At 35.5% G+C, this 22,333-nt stretch overlaps 2 protein-coding genes across 5 annotated transcripts; one reads left to right on the forward strand and one right to left on the reverse strand.

Annotated features, from left to right (window-relative positions):
* Positions 1-348: 348 nt before the first annotated feature.
* On the reverse strand, positions 349-10,181 carry LOC131937477 (uncharacterized). Of its 4 annotated transcripts, none has more exons than XM_059294951.1 (13): positions 9,839-10,181; positions 4,885-5,890; positions 4,244-4,313; positions 3,680-3,861; positions 3,285-3,416; positions 3,028-3,169; positions 2,619-2,709; positions 2,426-2,465; positions 2,246-2,317; positions 1,892-1,996; positions 1,423-1,632; positions 860-957; positions 349-520 (listed from the first exon to the last, which is right to left on the reverse strand). In XM_059294951.1, exons 2-13 carry the CDS (start codon positions 5,870-5,872, stop codon positions 407-409), a joined length of 2,244 nt encoding a protein of 747 aa, XP_059150934.1. In that variant the 5' UTR covers positions 5,873-5,890; positions 9,839-10,181; the 3' UTR covers positions 349-406. The 4 variants fall into 4 exon arrangements, with proteins under 4 accessions (XP_059150934.1, XP_059150937.1, XP_059150935.1 ...); XM_059294954.1 differs by lacking the exon at positions 9,839-10,181 and adding an exon at positions 7,313-7,391; XM_059294952.1 differs by lacking the exon at positions 9,839-10,181 and adding an exon at positions 7,244-7,303.
* On the forward strand, positions 9,367-22,026 carry LOC131937489 (uncharacterized). Its single transcript, XM_059294972.1, has 6 exons — positions 9,367-9,403; positions 15,249-15,377; positions 15,789-15,929; positions 16,908-16,994; positions 17,248-17,364; positions 18,016-22,026. Exons 3-6 carry the CDS (start codon positions 15,793-15,795, stop codon positions 21,566-21,568), a joined length of 3,894 nt encoding a protein of 1,297 aa, XP_059150955.1. The 5' UTR covers positions 9,367-9,403; positions 15,249-15,377; positions 15,789-15,792; the 3' UTR covers positions 21,569-22,026.
* The last annotated feature ends 307 nt before the right edge of the window (positions 22,027-22,333 follow it).

Consider the following 22,333-nt stretch of genomic DNA (forward strand, 5'->3'; position numbering starts at 1 on the left):
ACTTTCTACAAACTTCAAGTTGTGCAAGACTAAATGGCAGTTAACTACAATATTGTTTTTAAATACAAAAAGGTAATAATGAAAAGTAATTAAACTTAAGCTGGGCAGTTATATTTTAAACACATGAGCTAAAAGCAAGCTTTAAAACTAGGATTTTTAGGAATTAACTTTTAGCACCATAAATGTACAATTTTACTCGAAAGTAAGAAATATACAGCAAAAAAATAATAATAATTTGTTCATAGATTGTCATAATTTCATTTGAAACACTGGTCAAATAAAGCAAACATATTTAAAAATATATTAACTATGTTATATATATAAAAAAAACTAAATCACAAAAAAAAAAAAAAAAACAAGATATGATCCACTGGTATTGATGATACAAATAAAACTTTAAAATGAATCAGGGGCTAACTGTGTTTAAAACAGCTTTGAGATGAGCCAGCTCCTCCTGTAGTGTCTTTATCTCATTCATATACAGGGACTCTTCTTCAATAACACACAGCTCTCTGATATCCTGAAAGACAATAGTTAGGCTAGCAAATGGAATCTCAAAGTCTTGTTTGTTTAACCTACACACAGAAAAGTGATGGTAATCATTTGGTGGAATACAGGTTTGCTATAGAATGTCCAAGTCTTATCCAGCCTGAGCTAAAGGAAAATAAAGCAGCTGGACATAGTGTAGATGGCATTCTGAGGACACAGAAACATGAGCTCTAGTTTATGTCCTAGAGACGTTCAAACCTGAAACAGTATGACTGTCAAAAACATAGACTTGATCTTATTATCTCGTCTATATAGTTTTACTAAGCTGTTCACATTTCTTTAAACCAATCAGTCTGATGTAAATGCCCACCTGGTGACAAAAAATGGATGTGGTGGCTCCGAGCCTGTAGTAACATTCTTCAGCATTGCAGCTGTAGATGACATTAGGAACTGGCTTGCAGCCCATCACTAGGAAGATAAGTTTCAATCTCATCAGTCAAAATCATAAAAAGATATTTTAATGCATTACAACTAACAAAAATTGTGGTGAAGAGTTACAAAAATGAATGGGATAATTATGTCAATAAGTAGAGCCCATTATTACTAAACCAAGAGTCATAAGACATCCCATTTCCTACAGTTGAGGAAAATAAAGGTGGCTAAGCAATGTGCTAACAATGAAATCCCTTCACAAACAGAAGAAGAAGCAAAAGAACTCTACTTCATTTGCACAATGGACAATAAAAAAAGTAAAGGTACCTACTTCAATTAATTACTTGACAAAGAATAACAAATAAGAATTTAATTACTGGTTATTAAATGTGAAAAGCAGCAAAGCAGTCATCTATTTTCATAGCATCTACAAAACATATAATGAAATAAAAAATAAAATACTGCTATATTATGCAAAAAAAAATGTAAAATCCTGTTTACCAACAACAAAGAGATCAGTGGCAGGACTCTGAGCTGATGCTAGCACTGGGATAAACTTGATGTCGAACTGATTATGGAGGATAGCTGGGGTGATTTTTGTCATGACTTGATCCAAGCCCAGCCTCAGTTCATCTCTGATGTTCTGGTTGAGTGTTTCACCATGCACAACACTTTCTTCATCAATGCCTATATAGACTTTACCACCCAAACCTGCAAAAATTTAAAAAAATTACTCCTAAAACTAAGGAAATAAAAAATGTCTTGCCTGTGGTTAGCACTGTGGTTTTGGAAATGAAAAGCCAAATTTACAGCTATCCATATAATATATAGTAGTGCTAATTCATTACAAAGTGTGCCTGGACAAAATATTTTTAATTTGCATGCACATATAGACAGTACAAAAAATACATTTGATCAATTAAACTTATAACAAAACAAATACAAGACAGGTGTCTGCTGTCTGGTTTACCAGAGTTTAACATGCCACAAAATGTTTTAGCCAAGGTTTCTGCACTCAAGTTCCAAGACAGATGTATTTCATGCTCTGAGTCACAGGTAAATTTTACCTTCTCACCTGGAAGAGAAATAAGGTAAGATAAAAAATATTTTGTTTGAATCAACAGTAGTTCTAAGATGTTTAAGGTTAGATTATAGTATGTATCTTACATATTATAGTTTAAGCTTGCACATTGTAATATAGTACAGATCTAGAACATTAACTACAACTATTAACTACAACACCTTGTCTACTGGTCAAAAGCAAACACATTTTTAAAAGAGAATTTGAGAGAACGTTTTATTTTAAAACGGAGTTCAGGTGTACCTAATAAATAGTAGGTTTTCTCATCTTCATTTTTTTTCTCTGGTTTTCGTTGCCAAAAATCATCAGAAGAATCTGAAGAAAAGTGCAGGATATAAATAAAATATAAATTAAACTACAGTTTAACACTCAATCTGGCACTAAATTTACCATGAAAACTTTTATTATTTTTAAATACGTTACCTGAATGCTTTGACTCACTGCATTCCTCATCACTATCCAGCTGTTAAATAAAACACAAAGAAAATATATACATCAGTCTAGCATTTTATTTGCTATTTCAGATTTACAGCCTTGATTTTGCAGGATATACTTCCATATGAATGGGATAGGCAAAAAATTAAAGGAAGACAACTAACTACCTCAATAAAATTACCTCATAACCAATGCCCTTAAATGCACCGTTAGATGTATACTTTTGTTTGTTATAAAAATCCTTTCTGTCAAACTGGCCAGCTTCATATTTCCTAAAATTGAATTTTATTCTAAAATCAGTACAAACAGAAATGTGAACCAATCCCCCTCCCATAATACAGAAATATGGAGTAATTATCCATATTAAAAAATACTTTTGTTGTTAATGCAACAATAAAATAGCTTTTTAGTAGTAAAAACAAACATCTTAGCAGATAATGTGCTGTTTATAAATAGCCTATGCTAAATGGTAAGTCAGATCTTGTTTCTGGTGACATGGCAACAATGGATGCTATTACAGTACATTTCTTTGATAAATTGCAGGTTTTTACAAGTCAGGTCCAATACTTTTGAATTATTATGCAACATACCTGGGTGGTTGTGAAGATGCAGGCCTCTGTGGGAAAGACTGAGCAGTTGCATGAACAAAGTTGGCTAGAACTTGGACAACACTCTTGTGGATCAAAAAATGTTTCTGGAAGATTACTCTGGTGCGCAGAACTATTTGAAGGCCTGTAAAAATAATTAAAAAGTCTCAAACACACTACGATTCTCATAAAATATACACTGATGAACATTTACTGAACCAATGGTGCTAAGCTATTTGCTTGGAAAAAGTTATAAATACCTTTCATAGTGTAAAAAAAATTCTTTGCTTCGGGACACATGAAGATCCTGTTCATTACCAGCAACAGACACGAGTTAATTAAAATATTGTAGCCAGCTGTCTCGGCATTAGTTAATGCTTTTTTCAGAGTTTCTGGAGCCAAGAAGAAAATACATTTTCTTTAGTGAAAACAACACTGAAACGTTATTTCAAAATCAGTTCATTAAAATATCAGTCTTAATATTCACTTTCGCTCACTTACAGTTTGTATACTTTCCAGTTGGTATTATGCTGAATAGAGGGATTGTTTGACTTACACTTGGGTTGGGTTTGGTATTATGAGGTTTCATTTTTATATCATTCATGCTCTTGCTATAGGAGATTAGGAATAAAAATAAAATGATAGGACAACTTACCTAATGTGACAAATAAGATGCGTTGCCACTTTTCACAAAAGGAAGTTTTTTTCTTAAGTAAAAGGTTGGCACCCAGGCGCATTGACTGAGTAGCGACTTCCAGATCAGGACTTGTCATCAAGTCTGGCAGAATGTCTAGAATTCCCTTATCCATAACTTCATCAATTGCTGATAAATTAAACCTATTTTTTTGTTGTTGAAAGTTTAAAAAATCAATTTTAGACATAATGAACTTTAAAAACCTGGCAAGATACTTAAAGTAACAAGAAATTTTAATGGAAAAGTAGGATTAATGGTAATGACTATTAATATAAGTGGCTTTTTAAAAAAAAACAAGCCTATAATTTAATAAAAACTGTTTCAAAAATGTTTGTTTTAAAACTATATATCATAAACATAAAAGAACAGTGCTATTATTTCAAAATAAAACACGCTTTTTTAAAATATATAATTAATAGAATTTAAAAAAGCACATAGATTTTTCAGGCAAATGGTAGTATGTTAGTTAAAACTCAATAATATTCAAAAACCAATTTAAAAGTGATTACAAATTCACAACTGTACCTTACAATAGAAGAAATAACACTGGTTGCAAATGCTACAATGGATGCATCTAGAGGTAGAGGCATGACACCTGAGGAAGGGTTAATGATTGAGAAAATACTATCTTTTTAAAATCTATGTAGCAACAAACTTTGTTTAGACAAGGAAGTGGATCAATACAGAAAAGTAGAGTAGGTTAGCATGTCTTCAGAAAAATATTTGAGTACATTTTTAGTTTGGATTATGAGAATGGAATTTGGAATATATGTGGGTGTTTTGTGAGTAGTAATGCTATATTAGAGTTTATTATTAGTGTTGAGATTAGTTAAAAAAAACTTATTAGTAGTTTACAACTAGCAACACTAGTTATTTATTAAGTCCATTATCAGAGACCAGCTATAAAATATATTCTTTTTCTAGTCAACCCAAAACACCATCAATAAGGATATTAAAAGCTTTTAATAAATGGTAACATTTCAATCACTTCAAAGGCATTATAATATTTTTGTATTTTGCAAGCTGAATGTTGAAACAGAATGAAGTAATCATGAAAAGAACAATTTAAATATAAGGATTAAGTTAACTAAAATGAAAACAATGCTCAATAAATACTTCAAACCACATACATCTAGACAATTAAGAAAAAACAAAAGGTTACTCACCTTCCAAATATCCTAAATTAGCTAGAGCTGGGATATTTGTAAGTGACAAATCAGGTGGAAGAAAATAAACATCACGAGTTTGATGCACTTTTCCAGAGTCGACATTAAAAACTGTATATTGCCCACATGTCTCAGAAATGACATAACCACGAAAAAACTTGCACCCTGACTCAATCTCAGCAACCACAATTTCATCAGGTTTTGCTTGAATTTTAATTAATTCTAGTTTCGGTGAGCTCAGGGAACCATAAATGTTGTCTGCTGTCTTGATGCATTCCTCACCACACAACATCCAGAAGAAATTACCTTTGAGGACATGTGTAATACGGGCCTTCTTCCACATTTCCTGGGGCTGCTTCTTGTCTTCCTCTTTTAGGCCTTCAAAATTTGATGCTGACTTCCATACAAGACTCTGATTTACAAGGTAATCAGACACAATTTCTCCTTTAGGTGGAACTCTTAAGGAACAGATATAAACAGAATCTGATAGGTTTGCCATTTCAGCTTCATAAAAAGGCAATTCCTCTGTAAAGATATTTTGACTGGCTTTACAATGTAAAATAATTTCAAGATCACTACTGGCATTTTCAATTAGCTCCTTTAAACTTGAGTTGTATTTTTGGGTAAACTGGTAGAAATGATTACTGGTGTAAGGCTTGAGATAGTTTAGCAAAACTTCTACCACAGCAGAATCCAAGCTGGAAGGATTTATTTTGGATGAATAAAAGCACATTATGCATTTCATTGCAAGATGACATATAAGTAGAAAAGGTGGCTTATTTTGTTCAATATCTACAAGTTCCTGATGTCCCTTGAGAAAAGTCAGCAAATTTTCACATATACCAGACTGAGTTAATGTTTCTCTGAAGCTGTTATCAGCATGATTTGCATCCAACAATTCTGACAACACTATTAGCATTGTCACTTTTTCAATATCACTATGATCTTGAAGTAAAGTATTGTTAATTGACTCCAGTAGTTTATCCATTTTGATTTTTGCAAGACCCTTAAGAAAGAAAATGTATTTATAAAATATGCTTGATTTTAAAATATAAATTAAAACCACAATATATGCTATAGAACTAGATTAAAGATTTCAAAATAAAATTAAAGGTCTTATTAAAAATAGTAGCCTACCTAAATTAATTATAATAAATTCATTTCTATGACTATGGCCTAATACTAAATAAATAATCTACTTTTCAACAGGTAATAAGTTTTTCTAAAGGCCTACATATTAACATAATTTAAATCTAGGGTCTAAGTCTACTAAGTAACTGAGTCAAAGGCATTGAGTCTATAACTATAATCAAACTATTACAATTGGGTTTAGCAATCTAGACTATTAGTATTACAGTATTAGTCATAGTAGCATCATATTTGTATTATTAAGTATAGACTATAGACCTATTAGTATTAGTTAATAACAATCAAATCTGCAAACAAGCTAACTGCAAATCTATCACCATGCCATCATCTATAGTATAACTCACTGTAACACTTTCACTAACAATACAACAGTATAGGCAGGCCTATAACTATATATAATATATTATATATATTTATTGGTGACTAAGGAGCAGGCTATATACTATATACTAATATAGGGACATAGGCCCCACTATAGTGTGACCATAGGAGATAGGCCTACAACAGTACTTATACTTAAGTACTAGAATAGTTAAGAATAGTCTACCTGTACTAGAATTTAGACTTTAGACTACTAAGTATATACTACTCAGTGTGGTGTACTATGTTAAATGTTAATTTGTTTAGTATGTATGTTACATGTAGATCTAGGTAGGTAGTAAAATAGTATGTGATGTGAGTATGTACTTGACTAGATGTAAGTATTATGTAATTATGTAAAAAAAAGTAGATCTAGTATAGTATAGGCTACTTCACTTGACACTATTTTATTACTTAACTACTTGTACTTGATGTCCCTCCCTGTCCCAGATTTCTAAAATAACCAGAAGAATTCTGGACTGGATGGATCTAAAAATTTCAAAAATCTAAAGAAAAACCAATGTCCTAAGTCTAAAGACATGGTCAGTCGATTTTTTTTATCAAGATCTAGATTTAGATTATATAGTATATGGAGTTCAGGGGTAGCCTGCTACCCCGAAAAAAATCGATTTTGAGATCCAGAAATTTAAAGTTACTCAATGTGGGCGGAAAGGGGGGGAGGAGTGGGGTTTTTTGGACGGCTTACAATAAATATTATAATTACAAACTATGTTCTTGTTTATATCTTGCTAATTGATCTGGTTATTGATTGATATAGATCTAGATTCTAGATCTACCTAGCTCAAGGTATTACAATAAGAATCATTAAATAAAACGGATCTAGATCTACCTTTTTTTTAAAATCAACAAGGTGTGAGTTAAATTTCAGTGACGTAACTTCAAATGTCTGTATACATACCTATGTTAATTGTTGATTGCCAGATTTTCAAAACATTCAGGCCCTAAATATATGCTAATACGGTGGGTCTATAATGTTATAAGTTATGCATATTATTTACTACACCTCCTCAAAAGCTTAATTATCAGTCGAAAATGTAAGAAACCAGAAGCGGGCATTATTATTAAAACTATTTAAAAGGCACATGTTGGTCATTAATAGTATATTAATAGTATATAGACTTAGAGCCTAAAGCCTACTTGTTTTTATTAATTCATCGTTCTCCTAGAAATATTAAAACAATATTCAGAATTAGATTTATAGCCGATGGAGGAGATGAAATACAACCTATATTCACGTGTTTTAATCAATATATGACCTATAATAATAACCTAAGCCGAAGCCTAGCCTAAACTAAGCAACCTCTAACAGTTTTATTGGTGACTCGCGTATCCCTTCATTCATACTTCCAACTGTAAAATCTCTCTAATATTGTCTTTGATAGGCCTACTTGTGAATAATAGAGAAAGAAACTATTTCCTAACACTATTCAAACTAATTAGTAAAAAATACTTAATAGGCCTACATTGGTTGAGTGATGTTGCGCACCTGGCTACATGCCTAATTGTTGGATAAGAAGATTCTAATTTTTTAGAGTGAATTTTAACATTTATCCAACACATTCATTAATCACGTGATCTTTTCTTTTGGTAACCAGGGCACATAAGGATGCTGAAGAATGTTCTTTCCACTCTGCCGGTCCCTGGCAACTTCCTTCGCAATTCTTCAAAATACTTCGACTCTTGTCTTCCTTGGCCATATCTTCTCTTCCATTGCGGTGCCTAATTCAGCACCATTTCTTTAATTTCATCACGTCTCTGGGATATGTATGTCGGGGTATCGACTTCTATTTTGCAATTTTCAGCGGCATCCGTAATTTTTCCATTCCGGAGAACTGCTCCTATTTAATCGGCTTAATGTTTGAACTTGATGATTAGGTTTCTGTCGCGTTTGAAAAAAAAAAAATGAAATAAGTTGCTCCACTAGTCTGGAGGACCGGGGTATAGTAATAGTGTCCCTACCCACGCAGATGTTGAACCTGCTGATATAGTATAGGCCAGCTCCTGTTGTTGTCAGGGCTCACTCGCTGCCAATCTAAGGTTAGGATCCAACGGACAACAAAACCATAATATTTTCGTGACATGCGCAGATGCAGGTGGGGGGGGGGGGCATCAAGCAGTGTTTCTTTCAGACTTTTTTTTCCGGGCGTGAGGAACGACACTGGTAAGTATATATATATTTGTTTGGGAGCTCCCACCCCCAAAAGATGCCATTAAGTCAGTTTAATGTGCCCTTGTAAAACCTAGTCCAACTTCCCGAATATTGGGATATCTCGGTCCAGTTGTGATCAAATTGCATAACCCCGTATACCTATTTAAAACTAGTAGATATTTCCTATCTTATAAACAGTTCAATCGTAGACGTACGACACTGTAACAAGGGTCTTAATATTGGGTAGGACCGTGTCAATCTCTCAAGGATAACTATACATACACTATACACCTACGCTGCCCAGAGTTGTCCGCCCCCCCCCCCCCCCCCCCCCTGGAAATTTTAGTCCGGCAACACTGCCTTTCATTTGACACATCTGATCAGCTATGTCAAATCTAGATTTTTTTTAAAGCTAGTTAATTTATTTTATATGATAGGCCTATAATATGGGGGGGGGGGAGGTGAGCTGTAAATTGATTACCAGTTTTAAGTTTTAATAAAGCTCGGGCTTTGATTACGAACGTTTCACTGAAAGAACCGTACGTGGGAAATTATCTTATAGATCTAGTAAAGTTCGTTGACAGATGTCTTTAAGAGAGTAAGCCCTATTTGGTTTCAATAAAATTTAGTAAGTTAGAAAGAGATGTTTCCTTATAAACATTAGGTCAAAGGTAATTTTTTTTAAATAATTAAAATATAAACAAGCCGAAAAATAAATTTTGGGATAGTTAAAAAAAAAGATCCGAAAAAGTATCCGAAATGCGAAAAAAAAAATTAAGTAACGCAAATTTGTTATAATAAATGTTAATTCCAAAATCCTTAGGCCTATTTTTAATTAATGTAATAATGTATCTTAATATATTTTAAAGCTATCTATTAGAATTATATCTAGATCTAGATCTATCTGTTAAAATACACGACCTGTTTTTTTTTTAATTTATATTTAGTCCTTCCTCACCTGTTGTTGAGGGTGGAGATAAGAACAACTCATGAATGAATGAATCAGTTTATTACCGGAATTGAATGAGTCATTTCTTTATGTTTTTTTTTTTTTTTTTAAAATAATGGGTTGGTCTGTTTGTAATAAGTTTGTAGTTTTGCTTTCTTTTTTTTAAGCTTATTAGCTAGGCCAAGTTATTATTAGGCCTAGATTCTACTTCTAGGCCTAGGCCTATTTAAAATTTATTTAATGTTCTGTGTAATTAATTAATTAGTTAGTAATAAATACAATAAATATTAAATAGTAGATCTAGTACAAGGTAGATAACTACTTACTTTAACTGTTAACTAGTAGAGTCTACTTTAGCGTGTATTGCGGCTTCGTAATTTCTAAGGGCAACCATTTTGGAAATGGCGCTGACTTCCCCTTTCGCTTTTTGTCCCAGGCTTCCGTCACCGCCGCGCGTGAGTCTAAAAATAGACTAACGGCTTGTTCCAACCGGCATTTTGTTGACGCTCTCTTCCCTTCGGGTTTACTTGACATATTGGAAAATATTTTGGCGGACGATATTTATTAATTTAGTTTTTCTTTCTTCGGATTATTGGAGTCAAAAATAGAGGTAATTTCAGCATTTTTTTTCTATTTGAATTAGATTCTTGTTCTTGTTAAAAGTTTGGTTGTTCGACAGAGTTTTGCAAATTTTTTTTAAATTAAGTCTGAAAACAGCTAATTTCCCACCAACAAGTCGTTTAAATGTCCCTGCAAAGTCTGAATCGATAGCTTTGTAGCCGCCATTATTTTAAAAAGATTTTTAAAATATTGTATATTTATTAAGTTTTTTAAAAATAACATTATTAAAAAAAACTATTTTACGAAAAAAAGTAATTAGGTTTAATAGTGTCATTAGGTAGATCAGATTTAGTTAGATCTAGATCTAGAATCTAGACTAGATTCTAGAGTCTAACTAAACTAGACCTAGAATATCTAGAATCTAGATTCTAGATCTAGATTCTAGTAGATCAGATCAATTCTAGATCTATAATCTATAAAATCTAGATACTCTATAATTTATTAGTATAATCTATATCATCTAGAAATCTAAATCCAAGTCTAGATCTTGTAAAATAGATCTAGAATCTAGTCTAGTCTAGATTCTTAGATCTAGATAGTAGATTTTCTTAGTAAATTTGAAATGTACTCAATTTTCAACTTAAACATGACAACTAAATAAAAAACGTCCATACTTTATCCACTAGGCACTAATTTTGGGAGTTGTTGCAAGTTTTAGACTAAATTATTGAATTTTAAATTTTTTGGTCACTCACAGCTATGGTATGAGGGATCCATCCATGACAACCTGCTTAAAAGCTGAAGGGTTTAACTTTTTAATTGACCGTGAAATAGATCTAATTTTTTTTTACAAGAGAGTTCCTAAAAGTAGAATTGGCCCGTCTATCGTCGGGATATATTTATAGAGGGAAAAAATTTAAGAGAATGTCATCAGAAAAGAATTTTAAAAAAGACAAGACAGAAGTGATGTTTGAATTCTTTTATTTCTTTAATTTTATAACATTTTTTATTGAACAAAAGAGCAAAATAAAAAACCATGCCAGGTAAACGTATCCATTCAAATAGCGGTCACGTGGTCAAAAAAAATAAAAAAATTTGGTTGTCATTTTTTGGACACATCTTATAAAAAAAAGTGTTGAAGATATTTGATTTATTTTTTCATAGAATGATAAAACTAATAATGCTTTACTTTGGAAATCAATTTTGTGAGAGGGAGATCTATATTTAAAAAGTTAAATTATTTTGAATGACACCGACTTTAAATTTAGCCTACATTCCCCAAAGCAATTTCTGAAAATGCTTTTCTGGCATATTTAGCCTTGCCACCTATAGCATGTTTTTATAACGTGAAAACCCGCCATTTTACTCGTGATAAACATTTTTAAAAGTAATTCTAAGAAGGTCTCTGGAACTAAGTCGAAAAACTCGCCGGAAGTCATGGTCCGATCCTTACGCCATGTTCTGGTTAGCAACCAAGGACGCTTTTAAGTTAGTGAGCCTCCCTACTAGATAGATTAGATCCAGATGATCGTCAAGCTAGACTAGATGTAGATTCTATACAACGAGCCGGCCCGCGGCATAACATACGCCGCTATTTAGTTGTTTCTAATTTTCAATAATTCATAATTTGTGAATTCGACAGTACCAACGCTGACACTGAAAATATTTCTTTAAAACACTATAAGTAGCTCGTTAAGGACCATAACCCCCCCCCCCCTTCCTTCCCTCCCCCCCCTCCCCCCCCCCTCCCCCCCCCCCCTACGTTTAAAATCGTTGGCTCTGCTTGTAAACATTTAGAGTGAACACAGCTCACTAAAACCATGTAGGGGTGGGGAGGTAGGGAGAGCGTTTGCAGCTTGTTTTCTAACGGCTCGAAGAGGAGAATTATATATATAGATACATTCTATAGTATAGTATACTATAAGCCTAATCTAGATTATTTTAAAAGATCTAGATCTCTATTAACTAGATTCTATCTAATTTTCTAGATATAGACTCTAGATTCTAGAATCTCTAATCTACTTTTTTTTTTCAGTCTGTGGTCTTGCAGCTCTTTGATTGAAATCTGAGTGAGAAATCATTCAGCCATCGGAATCACATTTAGATCTAGACATTTCTGATAAGTGACAGTACTTTAAGTGATCATAATTATTTACCTAATTATTAATTATAGACTACTTTTAATTATACCTATTTAGTGTTAAGTAGCCTAATTAAATCTAGATCTAATCTAGTTCTAACTTACCTCTACTCTAAACAATAGTAACTTTTTTTTTTTACTAGACTCACAATTTTAAAAACAAATGGTTTTTTTTTTTTGTGTAAAATAAACCTAGTAGGCGTAGTCTATTTATTTTAAAATAAACCTTATGCCTAGATATCTATATCTAAATTTTCCAAATGTATTTTCAGAAGTTCGAATGAGGAGATGGAGATGGCTGGGCCATGTCCTTCGCATGAGCAAAAGATGACTCCCCAACATGGCACTGGAAAACGAAAGAGAGGAAGACCACTGGGAACATGGAGGAGATAGATGGAAGAAGAAGTGCAAGCTGCTGGCAAGACCTGGCATGAACTAAAGTGGCTCGCCCAAGACAGAGTGGAATGGCAGGGATTTGTTGCTGCCCTATACTCCACAGGGAGTGATGAGGATTAAGTAAGTAATTTGTAATAGACTACTAATGTAACAGACTTTTTTCTAACACTAATTGTTTATTTTAGTATACTAAGTCATGACTTGATTCATCAACTTACAGCTATAAAATACAGTTGCACAGAACTTCCTTTATAATTCATATTTTTCTACAATAAGTAAACTAAGAAAAGATACTAAATCATTGCAGAGAAAGCAGACACAGATCCAGTGTTGGAAGAGGAAGTATTTTACATAAAAGAAAAAAAAAACAACAGATGTCAAAGCAGGTATTGGCTGGTGCAGAAACAGCATGAAAGGGTAAGTTATTGATGATTTCAAACATAAAATATGCTAAATTGCAGGTTAGGTTTCAAAGAACAACTGGACATCTTCAGCAAGAGAATTGAGAACCAAGATTGATAGTGTTAAATGGGAGATGGATTTGCTGACAATGACAGAGTATTGAAGGAGATAGATGATGCTTTAAGAGGAGAAAGGGTCAAGATCTCAGTAAAGAATGACATTGTTCAGGCAGAGAATCTCAAACTGATTGAGGAGTTTGACAGGGTCATCGACACAAATCAGTTACAGCACAAAATAGACACAGACATTCAATCTCAAATGAAGCAAATGAAGAAAAAGTTGGAAGCTATGGAACGCAGAGATACTGAAAATTCCATCTATGATGTGTTGTCTGGATCGAATGTCTCAGTAAACCATCCCCTATTTCGTGGTGTTGACAGAAGCTGAAACCCTCTTTGTCAAGAATTGTGGGTGGTAAAGACCTGGTTGGTGTCCAGCTGACTGACAAGTGGGAGCTAGATGATCAGAAAGTGCATCGCTATTATGTGAGGATTATTAACAGAGTACTAGCTAAAAAGAACAAGTCTGTTGTCTACACTGTAGGCTACTGGGCACTGGATGAGGATGAAGCTGAGGACTTTTGCCTACCTGCTGAGTCACTAATAGCTGACTTGATTAGTAGTGATTGATTTTTTATAGAATACATAAAAATTATATTGGCTATTACATTTACGCAGCAAAGCAAGTTAATTGAGTAGGTTAAAAAATAAAGGTTGGTATGTAATGACATGGTATTATTTTTTTTAATCTCTTTTTTTATATTTTACTTATGGTATTCTAATTTGATACACAGTATAGTGTAAACAAATCAAATAACTTTTTTTTTTCTTTGCAGATTTTTGTATCTTTCCTGGACTGATGACTTTCATTCAACCTGATCATTTTTTTATTTGCATCAACTAAAACTTGTTATATAAATCACTTTGTTGTACTCACACCTTAAACTTAAACCCATTATTACTTTTGTACTTTTCATTGATAATTGAAATTTATATAATTGCATCTAAATCTAATAAATAAATATTTTTGGAAAGCAAACCATTTTGATTCTTTTTATCTTTTGTTTGAATTTGAAACCAGGTCTTGTATAAGAAATTATACTGGTGGGTCTGTGAGTAACACCATGTTTGCACTTACCACATGAATACTATACATGTCTAGAAAAAAACAACAATCTCCAATGAGTAAGCCTTCATATACATGTTCTGATAAAATAAGCTTATGCTGAAGTTTTTTCTCTAGACTTGCGCAATTCACAGTGCAACAACAATTATTGGAAGTAAGCAGTCCATTAATAAATAAATATATATTTATTAGACACCAAATTACATATTGAATATTTAGAATGAATAAATAATCATAGTGGTGAGAGATAATGGTTCCATTAATTAGTATCACTAGCTTAACAGATGAATTTTTATAACTTACTATAATGTGTTCAAGCAAGGTTAATATTGATAATCAATAGGCCTTACTATAAGAAGCAGCTGAACACCTTTGTAGAGGGTCTATATAAACTATATTATAACATTTTCACTATTTTAGACGATGGTATTGGTATGAAATTGTTGGTCATGTAGGGCCCTACACAAATGTTAAAACCTAATAATAGAAAAAAAAAATATTTTGCTACTACTAGGCCTACATGGTGGTTGTAATTCAAGTTTTCAGTAGGCCTATGCCTAATAATTTATTCAATTATTAATAGGCCTAGTTGTGTATAGTAAATAAAATTTTGATTAGTCAAACTCATAATAAAATACTACATTAACAATTTATAGTAAAATGACGAAAAGTCCGAAAATATAATTTGACGCGTATGACGTCATCAAGTTGTGTACTACCAATATCGGAGACACTTTTTTTTTTAATGTAAGAGGAAAAATAATGGTGGCAGGTTAATCCAAATTTTTTATAAACACAAAAATTTTAAAATCGAAATAGGCTAAATAAACTTTTCCTAGACACACACAGAGTATAAAAAGTAGTTTCAGTAAAAAATTACGCGTCAATCGGTATCTTTTCCTCCCGAAACTAACGAATTTTCAATTTTCGAAATACACGCTACAATCAATAATTTAGTAAGAGACCCTATTACATTAAATAGGCATAGGCCTGTTTATTTGTCATTTGAAAAATCAGAAGTTTATTTTGGTCACTCCTGTTTTGTTTTACAGATTTACTTGTGTTTCGGACAGTAGCCATCATGGCAAAGTTTGATGGCCTGAGCTTATCAATCACTGTTTTCACTGGGGCTAAATCATCACATTTCCTCACCATAAAACAGGAATCAAATTTTAATAATGGTAAGTGTAAGCCATGGAATATTATTTACACTGGTGCAGAGGCGTAGCGACCTTTCCTGGCGCCCGGGGACAAACTTTTCAATTTGCACCCCCCTCAAGATTTCGATTTGCACCCCCCCCCCCTCGAGATTTTGATTTGCACCCCCACCCTCAAACTTTCGATTTGCACCCCCCCTCGAGATTTCGATTTGCCCCCCCCCCTCAAACTTTCGATTTGCACCCCCCTCAACCTTTCAATTTTTCCAACCCATTTTGGCGCCCCCTAAGGTCGGCGCCCGGGGACATATGTCCCCCCCCACCCCCCCCCCCCTCGCTACGCTACTGCACTGGTGTCCGACAATGGAATAATACAATAAATGTTATAACTATAAGTCATGTTAAATTGTTTTAACATTGTTTTATTTGTTACAGAATAATGGCAAAGTCAATGGATAGTTACAGTAGAATAGCCAGTGTCTTTGACATGAGCCAGGCGTTTCATGAAAAAAGTAAACAAGAATTGTCAAGATTGAAAACTAAAGTTGCTGAGAGTTTGAAAGATGACATACAAAGGTATGTGCCTGTCTTTTTCTTTTCTAGTACAGTTAAGGTCGGACATTTATGTCAAGGATAGATCACTCAGTTACTTACTTGATCACAAGGGTCTCTAGGACATTTCTGAGTATGCTCTGCACCAAAGGTACCTGACTCAGTTCAGTGAAAGCAAAGATAGCTCAACACTAATGCTGAAGTAATTGAAATTAATGAACTGTACTTCATTTGCCCCATGTACCTTTTTTTCTGGAAGGGAATTTGACCTATACCATAGTTTTTTTTTAATTCCATAAAGTTTTTGTTAGAGAATTCTCTTCAAAGTTTGTCACTTTGCATGCCTAGCAATTTTTAACAAATACAGTAGTTTTCAGATATTTGAATCAAATTCTTTGTCAGTATTTATACAGATTGACACTTCTGTACTTTCTCCTTATGGCAGTTAATTTGGTTTGTTTGTACACAATAGTGTACCACACAATGTGGTAAAAACTCCTAATTTTACTGGTGACAGGGGGTCGGCGTGGTCGAGTCGGTAAAGCTCATGGTCGCTAAACCGAAAAGTCTCGAGTTCGAACCCTCGGGCAGATGAGGCTCGTTAGCTGGGGACAGCCACTCTTCTAGGAGAGACAACTCCAAAATTAAACAACTGCTGCCTTGTAGTTTGTTCTTGGTTGGACAAAGGCTATGGAAGCAAATCCAAAAAGAAAAGCAGGCTGAAATCGGAGTCAATGGCCTCAATGGCGCATAACCAGTTGACACGTAACGCTTAATTGTGTTGGAGGCGTGGTCGAGTCGGCAAAAAGCTCATGGTTGATAAATTCGAACAGTCTCGAGTTCAAACCCACTGGCAGATAAATCTGGATCCCCTTCAACACTAATAATTAAGAACGAAGAAGAAGAAAGAAGAAGACTGGTGACAGAATATTTTTTATGGAAATCAGATGAAAATTCTTTACTTATTTCATCAACTTTTATTTTTCCCATATCAAAATAAAGACTGCTGTCTGATGATATGCATTCAGACCTGGAGATAACCAATGGCACTGATGTTATATATACACATAAGTGTATACTAAAAACCAGGTAGGTTTATGTTTCTGATACTTCTTAATACAATATTATAGATATGCTAGACCTACCCCAAACCAAAATCTTCTCTCTAGCTCTGATCTTAATTTATAAAGACAGAAAAAAAACCTCAATATTGTATTTTTAATTCCTCTAGCACTGTCTTCTCTATTGATTTAGGTGTTGAGCAAATTTGACTTTTATTGATGATACAAAATGTTTGACAGTTGAAGTAATAGCCAATAATTTGTGATTTTTTGCATATCAGATCCAAACACCTTTGGAAGGATTCATGGGTCACCCAGTCAGTAAAAGAGGATGGCAGAGAAGTGAGTTGTATACAGGTGTTTGGCCTCAATAAAAAGCAGATGTCCGACTTTGTCAGGTAAACTATCACCTTGATAGGGTTGGGTTTGACAGATTTGATAAGATAAACCACCTTGTTAGGTATTGTGTGTGACCACCTTGTTAAGGATTGGGTGTGACAGATTAAATGAGATAAACACCTTTTAGGGGTGTGGTTGTGACAGATTAGGTAAACCACCTTGTTAGGGGCGGGGCATAATATATTCGATAAGATAAACCATCATTTAGGGTTGGGTTTGACAGATTCGATAATATAAACCACCTTGTTGTTAGGTATTGTGTGTGACAGATTAAATTAGATAAACCACCTTGTTAGGTATTATGTGTGACAGATTAAATTATATAAACCACCTTGTTAGGTATTATGTGTGACAGATTAAATTAGATAAACCACCTTTTTAGGTATTATGTGTGACAGATTAAATTAGATAAACCACCTTTTTAGGTATTGTGTGTGACAGATTAAATTAGATAAACCACCTAGTTAGAGGTGTGGGTTGTTATAGATTTGATAAGTTAAACCATCATTTTAGAGGTGGAGCATGACAGATTTCATCTAGTACACCCTCACATGCATTAGTTGAGGGTGCAGTATTTCTTTATTCTATTACTAAACAGTGTGAATATAAATCTTTTTTTTAATGTAAATAATTTTTTGTGTGTGTTTCAGACAAATGTACACAGTGAATGATTCCATCTGGGTTCTTCAGGAGCATCTTCATCATTTTCCTGGTCAGGTCCAGGCTGGAGCTAAAGTAAACAGAAATGTCCCAGTCACAGATGTACAGGATGGACAGGTCATAGCTAGGCCAGAGGGGGAGGTTATGGTTAAACAAGCTATTGAGGTCATGGCCACACAAGCTAATGAGGTCATGGCCACACATACTAATGAGGTCATGGTCACAGATGCTAATGAGGTCATGGTCACAGATGCTAATGAGGTCATGGCCACACAAGCTAAGGAGGTCATAGCGGCACAAGCTAATGAGGTCACAGCCACACATGCTAAGGGGGCCATTCTTACACAAGATAGTCAGGCCATGGCCAAACAAGAAAGTCAGGTCATGGCCACCCATGCTACTGAGGTTACGGCCACACAAGGAAGTCAGGTCATGGCCACACATCCTAACGTTACAGCTACACCCAACTGTTGTGTCATAGATCCGCAACCCATCCAGGTCAGCCCAGAACAGCCTGTATTAAACACTGGCTCACAGTTATGTGGCAGTGCACAAATCTCAAACTGTAGCCAGATAAATGTTTCATCAGTTATGGAAGTGGACACATGTAATGATGGTGTACAAAAAGTTGAACAAGTAGCAGAACAAGGTAAGGTAGGAACAAAAGTTGCAGAACAAAAAGATATGCAAGTAGTAGATAAAGTGGCTGAGGAAATAGCTCAAGTAGTGAGTAAAGTTGTCACTGGAGAGGAAAATTTAAACTTCATGTCACAAAATGGGGAGTTGTCTCTTGATCATTCTTGTGGACACTTGACCAGAGCATTAGAAGGACAGTCTGTTGAAGTTTCTGAATGTTTTCTGAATCAGATGGTGAAGACTGAAATTGTGAATGGAAAATCTTCAGACAATTTTGGCACTGTGATAGAAGATGGAGCTGGTAATGTTGGTTCTGAAATGTTTTCTTCAGTGAAAGAATGTGAGGTTGACAGTGAGATTTCAGAAAAAATGCCCATTGTGATGAACATGGGATCTGAAAATTTGCCCAGCATGGTAGACAGGGTTTCAGAAAATATGCCCTGTGTGGCAGATATGGGATTAGGAAATGTGCCCAGTGGGGCAGATTTAGCTCTAGAAAATAAGCCCAGTGTGAAAAACATGGCATCAGAAAATATGCCCAGTGTGGCAGATATGGCATTAGGAAATGTGCCCATTGTGGCAGATATGGCACCAGAAAATATGCCCAGTGTGGCAGATATGGCACCAGAAAATATGCCCAGTGTGGCAGATATGGCACCAGAAAATATGCCCAGTGTGACCAACAAGGCACCAGAAACTGCACCCAGTGTATCAGACAATGCATGTGAGACAACCCCAGAGACCTTGCCCTATGAAACATGCAGCCCTCTAGGGGAGGACCTCCTCCAGCTCTACCTGCAGGAACTCAACTGTGACTGCTGCCTGGCCGTGGATGGCATCAGGTTCCTGGTCCACAAGGCCATCCTGTCAGCTCGCAGTGAGTACTTCGACGCCATGCTGGGCGGCCAGTGGTGTGAGAGCAGCATGGAGGTCATCAACCTGGAGGGCGTGACAGCTGAAGCCGTGGAACAGCTGCTGCTGTTCCTGTATGGTGGCGTCACCGAGCTGGTCACCCCGTGTGACCTCATGGACCTGTACGTGGTGGCTGACATGTACAACATAGACAGTTTGAAAAGTGTTCTAGCTTTTTACCTCAGAAAAGATCTCTGCCATTTTTTCCATAAGCCTTGCCACCTGTGTATGAATAAAGCCGCCGAAGCTTTGAATTTATGCTACAGTTTTAATTTAGAAGATCTACAACCCTGGGTCATTAAATGGATCGGGAAACATTTCAACAAAATCTGGCCGACGAAATCGTTCGCGCTGATGCCGGATAAAATTCACCAGCTGAGTCTTGAAGGCATCAAGGAGCAGATGACAGTGAAGAATGTGCTGGACATTATCATGGAGTGTAACAAGCTGAGCACCAGCCTGCCTAGGATCAAGTGGACGGAGAGCGTCCTGTACCTGCTGACCCAGTTAATGGACACCGCCATTGAGTTCACCTCCACTCATTTTGTCCAGGTCATTGCGACCCAAGAATTTTTACAGTGGGCAAAAGTGGCGTCGTGGAAGGCCAGTGTTCTAGAAGAAATTTTCAGCTCTGTGATCGACTCCCTCCCCGTTGACGCAGCCTGCCACATTTTTCAGAGCCTGCTGAACTTGGAACAGTTCCACTCAGATTCTGACAACAAAGACAGCGATGTGGTAGGCCTGCTGCAGGCTATGATAAAGCAATGTGAAACTTTCTTCAGGACCCACATACATCAGGTCATGAGACGTAAAGAATGGGCTGAGCTACCCAAGCCTGTCCAGGCCAGGATCCTGGAGCACTCTGCTTACTTCTGTCTGGGGGAGGTAACCCAGGCAAAGTCTAAAGTTCAAGCTAAACAGCGGCCCCTGTCGTCTGCCCCTGGTAAGACACAGACTAAAAGCCCTGGTAGCATCAAGCGGGCTGCCACACTACCACGATGCCAGAAGGTCACTAAAGCTGGGTCGGAAGAAAAACAAACCAAAAAATCACAGACTTCAAGCGGTCAGGCATCCAAAAATTTGTTGAAATTTGTCAGCGGTAAAAAAAATAGTTCACAAAATGACACAAGAAGTTTGAAACAAGAGCTAAGAAGTTCACAAAATGATGCAAGGAGTTCACAAAATGATGCAATGAGTTCACAAAATGATGCAAGGAGTTCACAAAATGATGCAAAAAGTTCACAAAATGATGCAAGGAGTTCACAAAATGATGCAATGAGTTCACAAAATGATGCAAGGAGTTCACAAAATGATGCAAGGAGTTCACAAAATGAGGCGGGAAGTGCAATAGAAACTGTAACATTACCTGTCAACATTGGCAGTCAGTCATCACTTGACGACTCCACAGCCACTGGGTCCTGTACTCTGTCGACCAGTGAGGACACCAAGCCAGAGTATCAGCCTACACCGGATGAGCCTGACGACCCTGCAAGTCTCGGAGCTACCGGTGGGGCTAACTCACACATCATGGTACGGCTATCCTCGTCCCCTGGGTCACACAAGCAAAGGCTGTCCACATCACCTGGACAACGAGAGTCCAGGATACCTCTGCCCACAAGGTCTCCAAAAGTAAAGAGATACAGCTCTTTGATTACTGAATCTAGAGAACTCAGATGCTCTGTGGAACCTGACAATGCCAGTCTTACACTGGACAATGCCCAGTCTGGTGATGGATCCAACAGACTGGACAGACAAAACAACGTTGATGGTCAGTTTTTGTCCCAGAGGTCACTCAGTATGGACCACAGCCATCATGTTCCAGTGTATTCCACGCAGAGATCAGAACCAGCTGAGTACAACTACCCACTGGTCACCAACTCTCTAACAGATGGCGCTGCAACTCCTGATTTCTCAGACGTTCTGGTTCAGCAGCTGGTCAAGATGGTGAAAATGAGCAAGCCATTTACTGTTGGCTTTTATGTTCCACCTGAATAATTTCATAATGCTATACTTTTTTTAAAAACATGTTGGTGTGCAGCAATATTTTTGTTAATAGTTTTACATTTTTTAAATTTGAAGGTTACAATTATTGGACAATAATCACAGTGTAAATTATTTACTTGTATAATGGAATCCATGACAGTTTATTTTGTACAGAGTACTGTAGGACAATACTTTGGGCTCTTGTGGTATCAGAGTATGGTCACTTGAGTAGACTTGGTCATTTTGAGCTTTTGACTGGGAACTGTTGACTTGGTCATTTTGAACTTTTGGATCACTTCAGCTAATATATGAACTACATGCTGTGGAATTATTTCTATCTAGATAACATGGTTGTGGATATACTCCACTTAGAGAACAGGGTTTTGTTGGTACATTTACATCTAAACAAGGTCTGTGGATACACTGCTGTTAAATGCTCTCTAAATAAGGGATTTGGGTACACTCTTTTTCTAACAGGTCTTAGAGACATGGTTTCCACTTTAACAGCTGGCATGAGTATATTGTATAGTAATGCATTGTGGATACACATCCAAACAATTCATTCACCTTAAAACAGCAGTCATAATTATGACTCTTATCTTCCATTGGCTCACTGTTTTGTTCTTTCATTTGTTAGTTTTTCTAAACTTTTAAAATCATGTGATAAATTTATTTCCCATCAATTTTTAAATAGTTATATGTATTATATGTATGTTGAACTAACATTCCCAAGATATGTGAGCCAAAAAAACAGAGCATCTAATCTATAAGCTTTGT

The sequence above is a fragment of the Physella acuta genome, unplaced genomic scaffold, assembly GCF_028476545.2.
Source record: "Physella acuta isolate Inbredline_101_S28 unplaced genomic scaffold, ASM2847654v3 ptg000211l, whole genome shotgun sequence".
In the NCBI taxonomy this organism is placed as follows: Eukaryota; Metazoa; Mollusca; class Gastropoda; family Physidae; genus Physella; species Physella acuta.

Excerpts from the sequence above, each read along its gene's own strand:
- LOC131937489 (XM_059294972.1), top strand. The coding sequence starts at position 15,793 with ATGGCAAAGTCAATGGATAGTTACAGTAGAATAGCCAGTGTCTTTGAC. Across the intron at positions 15,930-16,907 it reads TTGAAAGATGACATACAAAG|ACTGCTGTCTGATGATATGC; the intron begins GTATGTGCCTGT and ends ATCAAAATAAAG. Across the intron at positions 17,365-18,015 it reads CAGATGTCCGACTTTGTCAG|ACAAATGTACACAGTGAATG; the intron begins GTAAACTATCAC and ends TGTGTGTTTCAG.
- LOC131937477 (XM_059294951.1), bottom strand. The coding sequence starts at position 5,872 with ATGGATAAACTACTGGAGTCAATTAACAATACTTTACTTCAAGATCAT. Across the intron at positions 1,633-1,891 it reads TTGTGGCATGTTAAACTCTG|GTTTGGGTGGTAAAGTCTAT; the intron begins GTAAACCAGACA and ends AAATTTTTGCAG. Across the intron at positions 958-1,422 it reads CACTGATCTCTTTGTTGTTG|TGATGGGCTGCAAGCCAGTT; the intron begins GTAAACAGGATT and ends TTATCTTCCTAG.